At 43.1% G+C, this 7,529-nt stretch overlaps 1 protein-coding gene across 3 annotated transcripts; it reads left to right on the forward strand.

The window, feature by feature from the left end:
• On the forward strand, window positions 1-6,545 carry Commd6 (COMM domain containing 6). 3 transcript variants are annotated; one of them, XM_013126607.3, is made up of 4 exons: window positions 5-328; window positions 417-428; window positions 3,566-3,718; window positions 6,202-6,545. In XM_013126607.3, the coding sequence occupies exons 1-4, from the start codon at window positions 176-178 to the stop codon at window positions 6,250-6,252; spliced, it is 369 nt and encodes a 122-aa protein (XP_012982061.1). In that variant the 5' UTR covers window positions 5-175; the 3' UTR covers window positions 6,253-6,545. The 3 variants fall into 3 exon arrangements, with proteins under 3 accessions (XP_012982062.1, XP_012982061.1, XP_012982063.1); XM_013126608.3 differs by lacking the exon at window positions 417-428 and having other exon boundaries at window positions 1-328; XM_013126609.3 differs by lacking the exons at window positions 5-328; window positions 417-428 and adding an exon at window positions 435-629.
• The last annotated feature ends 984 nt before the right edge of the window (window positions 6,546-7,529 follow it).

Consider the following 7,529-nt stretch of genomic DNA (forward strand, 5'->3'; position numbering starts at 1 on the left):
GCTTGCGCGGGGAGGAGCCCACTCCAGGTCCCTACAGTGGGGGAGGCGAGCGTCCTGAAGGTCATTAGTCCTCCGCTCGGTTCCCTCCGCGTCCTTGGCCTTTCTCCCCACCGAACTTTCCAGAATCCCAGTATATCCCCAAACTGATGTTCAGTCGAGACAAATCCAGAACTGCATGAAAAATGTATTTTCCTCTCTGCACCTCCAGCGAGTGGGCTGGGAGGCGCGGGCCGGAAGCGGAAGTGCCGGTCCCGTGCCGGCGACTTCCTGTCTGGCCATGGCGGAGTCTCCGCCGCTCAGGGAACCGGTGCTGGACGCCAAATCCGAGGTTCGTTTGGCCTGGGAGGAGAAGGGCTGGGGCGGACGGGGGTTCCGGGAGGACTTTTCTCTAAATGGTGCTTCCGCTTCTGTTCCAGGTCACCTGCCAGGTGAGTGGCCGCCCCAAGCTGTGGCGTGCGGTCCCCGCCCCTCTCGGTGGGTCCTTCCCCGGGGATGCGCTTCCCCCGGACCCGACGGGGATGGACCCGAGGGGGATGGCCGCTGCCGGAGTGCTTTAGGCTGCCCTGCCCTGCCCTGCCCAGAGAGCGCAGACCAAGGCTTGTTCCGGCTTAGTTAGCCTTTATTCCAAGGTAGGACTGTGGAGTTTTACAACGCGAGGGTTACGTGAGCCGTTACTAATGTTGGCAGAGGTAGCTCCCTTCCTTGTCTTTTTAACTTTAAGTGGTTTTGTTTTTGTTTTGAGGCAGGGCCTTGCTGAGTAAGTAGCCCAGGCTAGGAAGATCTTCTAGCAAGATCAGACTGGCCTTGACTTCTCAGATCTCCCTACCTCTGCCTCTGAAGTGCTGGGATTAAAGGCGTTACAGCCTAGCCATTTCTTTAAAAAAGCTATTTCGAAGATGAGCCGTAGTTTTCCTAACCTTTTGTATTTTACATTAGGAAAAAAACATTGGGCTTTCTAAACTAATAATAACACTTCAACAAGAAAACTAGGAAACTGGAGTTTTAGAGCAGGAGTTACCTAGGTTCACGTAAAATATAAGAAAAGTTGAAGTGGAATATGTAAGAGTGAAGGGGTCTAGAAAAGTATTTGCTATTGCTTGTCTTCAAAGGATTTTTGTTTTGCTTTGTAAGCCTGAGGCAGGCTCTCACTGAACTGTTGAGGCTGGCCTTAAACTCCGCCTGAACCCCACAGACCTGTGATTCTCTATCCAGCATCCCAAGCAGCTAGTTTTACATGCCTGGCACTTTCAGGCTTGCCTTGATGTTGCTTTTGAAGACTCCTGGGAGAGGACTGAACTCTGTGATACCAATAAGCCTCCCTGTCTTTGCATAACATTATATGAGTTAGTGGCACTTCATTTCCGTTTTAAGATTTACAACACATGGGTCACCGGAGGCCACAAGAGGCCTTGGATTCTCTGGAATTGGAGTAGTAGATGGTTGTGAGCCACCGGGTAGTTGCTGGAAACCAAACCTGGGTCCTATGCAAGAGCAGCAAATGTTTTTAACCGCAGAGCCATCTCTTCAACCAGAGTTAACCGAGTTGATGATATTGTTATTATTAATTATTCAGTCTCATGAATTGTTTTAGTTGTTCACTTTGTATTATGTGTTCTATTAAAGATGCCCTAAGACTGACTTGTACTGGGCTATAGATTTTCATTTATTAATTTTACAGAAATTTTCTACTCTAAAGCAACACAAATGTATCCCTTTCACTTCTGGAAGTCAGAAATGGGGCCATGGTACAGGAAGGTTTGGGTATGGCTGGAGCAAAGCGTCTCTCGCGTGTCTTTCTCTGTTCTTAGCTGTCTCCTTTCTTGGCTTGTGGCCTGTGCATGATCCCAACCCCTGCTTCCTCTCCTGACTATGACCCTCTTGCCTTCCCTCTACAAAGATTGATTATATTAGGATCACATCCAGAGAAACGGCAGCCCAAGATCTTAATTTTGTTACATCTCTAATACCTGCTTTCACACATGGAGACAGCCTCTGTGATTAGGACACGGGTGTATCTGAGTGACCAGTGTGTTATAATCCCCCCCACACGGTGACTTACTGGTGATTGGCCATATGATTACATACATAAGGAGAGCCAAGATAATTTACAAGACTATTAGAATTAATAATGACTTTGGGAATATGACTCAGTTTTTTTTTTTGCATGGTTTAGACACAAAAAGCAAGTTTCACAACTTGAAAAAAATTATACAATATATTGCAAATAAATCTACCAACCTAGGTATGTGCGCCTTATAATAATTTTAGCACCTGGGTGGCTGAAGCAGGAACGTCACCACAATTGTGAAGCCATCCTGGGCTTTGCAGAAAAATCTTGTCACCAAAACCAAACAAACAAGCAAAATAGCAGAAAGAAAAATAAACACTTCTAGTGAGCGGTTTCACACCTTCATGAGGAAAATTACAAGACCATCGGGGTGGCTCACTGGATAGAGTAAAGGTGCTTGCTCCCAACCTTAAGACTCAATAAAATCCCTGGAACACGTGTGAAGCAGAAAACAAACTTAATTCAAGTCCCTCGACCTCCACATGCCTGAGTAAATGCAAATACATTTTTTTTAATTGTGAGGAGCAATGGGTCCAGCATGTTAGGACCTTGGAAGTTATTACTTGGTCCTGATAATGAAAAACTGGAAAGTCAGCAACTCTTGTGTCTGTCAGAGAAGTAGATCACTGCAAAAGAAAATGGGCCCATTGGCAAGTATATGTTGATTGCCTGGCACCCTCTCTTGTTTGGAAGTAAGACAGACAGATTGTTACCCTCAGTATCAAGAGCAGTGCTTATCCAGCTCTGTGTGACGTCACGGCAACACCGATGACCAGAACTAGATTAACACCGCAGCAGTTGGGAAGCTTTTAATCTTTACAGTCAAACAGACACCCGTTTCTGTTCTTGTTTCTGAGACGTGTGACCTTGAGTTACCTAAGCTTTCTGCAAAATGGAAATAATAATAACCTATAAAACTGATGATTCAGAGAGGCACTGAACAGGTACATACACTGCATAGCATGCCACCTGGTCACCTGGCATGTGCCCGTCACGGGGACTGATGGAATCTAAAGCCTCATCATCCCTCATTGTAATAGTAGGTCTGAGCTTGACAATGTAGTGTGGAAACAACTGGGATGGTTTCCATGGGTGCCTTGGGCAACTGTGAGGACCATGTCACCCATCTGTTTTAGACTTGTGGCCTATGGAACAGGAAGAAAGGTTAATGCTCCAAAACATTTGGGGTGCCCTGAAGTAGAGAATGAGTCAAGCCTGCTTCAAAAGGCACTTTTCACATCTTTTACTGTGTTCCGCATCTGGTAGACATTGGGTTCCTGTGCTTGACATTTTGCTTTTCTCCACTTGTTTTCTGGTCCTGCTTATGCCCTTTGTTTCCTCCATTGCCGTTGGACCACGTTGTGCCTACCAACATAAATGAACCGATTTCCTGTGCTAGGACCAGTACCGAAACAAATACAAGACGGAAGACAGAAATTGGGCTTTTGTTTAAGGCAGTGGTGTTGCTCATGGGATATTTGTGCTATTTCGTTAAAGCTTATAGATTTCCAGTGGAAACTGGGCATGGCTGTGAGCTCTGACCAATGCAGATCGCTCAAGTATCCGTATGTGGCGGTGATACTAAAAGTGGCAGACCATTCTGGCCAAGTAAACAGCAAGTCCATCGAAATGACCATTCCACAGTTTCAGGTTTGTAGTTTAACTCGCTGAATTTAAGTGTCAGTGCTGTTGCAAAAGCTGCATACAAGCTTTCTTAAGAGAAAATGTTCATTTATTTACTTGCAAGTTAATGTACTTTGGATCATACTAAAAAAAAATCAAATTATTTTCTCTGGGGGTTTGTAAGTTTTCTCCAGTAAGATGTACTGACTTGAGTGTAGTATCCTTTAATTACTGTAAAGTTTTCGATGAATATATTTAGAAATATTTCATCTTTTCTACAGGGTATTTAATCTCTTACTATTTTCTTTAGGTTTAATAATAATTTTAAGTATAAGTAATCTTTTCTGTGGATAACATTGACATTGGGTTTGTAGACTGTTTACAAAATGCAGTTCTGAACTAATACATATTGATGGGTCTTACTAGCTAGAGATTTAAGTAACTCAGTAGTTTATGCTTCAATTTAGGCACTCATATTGACATTATTACTTACCTTCTATCCAAGGAAGAAAACAGAAGTGTCTTAGGGTTTTCATTGCTGTGAAGACAGAAACTCTTATAAACAAAACGGGTGCCTTGCTTACAGTTTCAGAGGTTCAGTCCATTGTCATCATGATAGGGAGCATGGTGGTGTGCAGACAGATATGATGGTGGCTACATCTTAGCTTGCAGGCGACAGGAAGTTGACTGGCATACTGAGGGAAGCTTGAGCAAAAGAGACCTCAAAGCCCGTCCCTACAGTGACACACTTCCTCCTTCAAGGTCACACTTCCAAATAGTTCCTCTCCCTATGAGAGCCATTTTCTCTAAAACCACCACTAGGAGTGAACGCTAAGCCCAGTTTCCTTTTGAATGTATATTATGAGAGATGTCTGTCCTTAGCTGATAACTGGCACGTTCAGTTTTGGTTTGGTTGCTGCAAGCCATTCAGTAGCTGAAGCAGTTCTCAGAGGAAAGTTCCAGAAAGGCAACCATAGAGAATAAAATGAAAATAAAAGTTAATTTTTTTTTTGAAAAAGATTAAAACTACATTGGTTCTTGACTTCCTTTATTGTTATTTGTTTCATTTGGAGTGTATGGGTGTTTTGTCTGCTTGCGTGTCTGTGCAAAATAAATATATTCCACTGAGGCCAGAAGAGGGCATCAGATCCCATGGAACTGGAGTTTCAGACAGTTGTAAAAGGCCACATGAATTCTGGAAATCAAACCCAGGTTCTCTGGAAGAGCAGGTAATGCTTATAACTGTGAGCCTTCTCTTCAGCCCTACACTTTTTTTATTTGTGTATGATGTGGAGATCATACCTCCGGCCTTCCTCATGTGAAGTAGGTGCTCTATATCTAAGCCAAGCCCTTTTCTCCCCATCGTGGGCTCCTGGGAAAGTCATATACCACTGTGTGACGCTTGAGTTCCTCTTTATAAGCTGTATTTTGGGGGGCTCTTGATAGACAAGACGACACGCATGTGTTCTTATTAATGTTGGTAAGTGTTTGAAGGAGTGGGGAAAGGAAGTATAGTGCATAGTCATTCACTGAACGTGAAAACCAGCTCCGCCCACGCCTTTCAGTCATTCACGCGTGCAGGCCCGCCCTTCTTCCGTGCAGTGCACTTCTACAGGTTTTTTTCTTCAGGAGTAAGTAAGTAAATTAGTAAACGGATCACCTTTTTCTGAAGCATTGTTGAGGTATAACTGATAAATAAAAGTTACATGTTTTCAGTGTGTACAGTGTGATTTGGTAAAAATACATGTTGTGCAGTGACTGTCTGTGGAGGTGATTATTGCCTGCATCACCCACAGTCTGTATAGATGCGTGCATACTGAGAACATTTGAAATCTCACAATCTCACAATGTGCCACTGTTAACTATACTCAGCATGCTATACATGAGATCCTCAGAACTTTGCTGGCTAAGTTAGTTCCCTTAGCCAACATGTTCACGTTTTCCCACATCCAGCACCTGACAAGCACCTTCCATTTCCGGTGTCTGTGAGGTCGACGCTCTTAATATAAGTGAGATCTTATGCTGTCTACCTTGGGGTGTCTGATTTGTCTTTACAGTGTCCTCTGGGTTCACTGTGATGGAAATGGCAGGATTTCTTTTATAGCGGAGTTACGCACTGTATGCAGTGGGACAAATGGTGACCACATATATGTAGATACTGCATGCAACTACCATGTATACATGTAAGGATTTTGAACATCTGCAGATTTTGCTGTGCACAGTCTGCCCTCTGAGGCTACTGAGACACCGGCAGAAGTTACGTACATGTGTAATGTTTCCTTCAGGGGACAGTTCTTCCTGTTTGTTTTCATAGGTGTGGTCTTGCTGGGGTTTATCTCAGATTTGCTGTATATTCTGTGTCCTCTTTTCTAGGAACGGTTGTTTCTCAGTGATCTTCACTGACGATGTCACTTTAAAATGCAGACAATATATGTGGTGCTTATATATAATGAAACAAACTGTGTAGATAAGATATAAAGGCAAATTAATATTTTCCCCTTTTTCTCCAGAATTTCTACAGACAGTTCAAGGAAATTGCTGCTGTAATTGAAACTGTATGAGAACGGATTTGTGATTCTAAAGTAATGGACTCTATCATCCAGAAAAGAACTACATATGGATCAAAGGATATTTATGCAATGAAAATTGCGCTTCTGGGACTGGAGAGATTGCTCAGAGGTTAGGAGCACTGGTTGCTCTTCCAGAGGACCCAGGTTCAGGTTCAGTTCCCGGTACCTACATGGCAGCTCACAACTGTCTGTAACTCCAGTACCAAGGGATTCTACACCCTCCCTCAGATGCCTATGCAGGCAACGCACCAAGGGGTACAAAATAAAAAATTAACTAAAAATAATTGCACTTCCCATTTTTTCCCAATTTTTAAAAAATCTGATAAACTCAAATTATTTTTGTGGTGACCAATGCTTTGCCTTGTCAATAAGCTAAAAGTGTGTATTGACTACTAATGTTTGTATGTGTAAATATGTCTTAACAGATGAGTAAATGATACTTAGATACAGCACAGTTTTGTATATTAGAAAATTTTCAAATCTTATTGATACAGATTTAACTATGAATAAAATCTTGCCTAGAACTTATATGAAGTTAGGAAGGTAATCACTGATGAAAACTACTTGACAAATTTAGTTTTATAGCATCCCCTTGAAATAGTTAAAGGAATTACTGAAAAGAATTGGTGAGAAAAGTGAGATTTCTTTCAGACGTTTGCAGTCAGGTTAAAGTAAACCAATCCTTCTATTACCTTAGCATTCCACTGTTTCTGCTGCTGTTCGTGGAAAATTCATCCCCAGTAATTTGCTGCGTGCAGCGTAAACCAGAGCACCCCCTGGTGGTGTGTTTGCACATTTCTGTCTTCTTCCATGCCCACTGTGTTGTGTGCTGAATGGGATGGTCCCCAGAGGCTCATATGTTTGAATCCTTGGTCCCCGGTTAGTGGAACTGTTTGGGAAGGATTAGGAGGTGTGTCTCTGAGGGTGGGCTTTGGGGGTTTCAGAAGTCTGTGATAGGTCCAGGACTGCCTACATACATGCAGATCAGAATAGGAACTTTGAACCCCTGTGTGCTTGTCTACTGCCATGTTTCTTGCCATGATGGTTTCGACTTAGCCTCTGAAACTAATCCAGCCCCCCCTTTTGTTTTTTTGTTGTTGTTGTTTTTGGTTTTTTTGTTGAAATAATTTCTCTGTTTAGACCTGCTGTCTTGGAACTCACTCTGTAGACCAGGCTGATCTTGAACTTAGATCTGTCTGCCCCTGCCTGTCAAGTACTGGGATTAAAGGTGTGCGCTGCCACTGCCTGGTTAGAATTGAGAACCTCTC

Source organism: Mesocricetus auratus, unplaced genomic scaffold, assembly GCF_017639785.1.
Source record: "Mesocricetus auratus isolate SY011 unplaced genomic scaffold, BCM_Maur_2.0 Super-Scaffold_2245, whole genome shotgun sequence".
Taxonomy (NCBI): domain Eukaryota; kingdom Metazoa; phylum Chordata; class Mammalia; order Rodentia; family Cricetidae; genus Mesocricetus; species Mesocricetus auratus.

Excerpts from the sequence above, each read along its gene's own strand:
- Commd6 (XM_013126607.3), top strand. The coding sequence starts at position 176 with ATGAAAAATGTATTTTCCTCTCTGCACCTCCAGCGAGTGGGCTGGGAG. Across the intron at positions 3,719-6,201 it reads TGACCATTCCACAGTTTCAG|AATTTCTACAGACAGTTCAA; the intron begins GTTTGTAGTTTA and ends CTTTTTCTCCAG.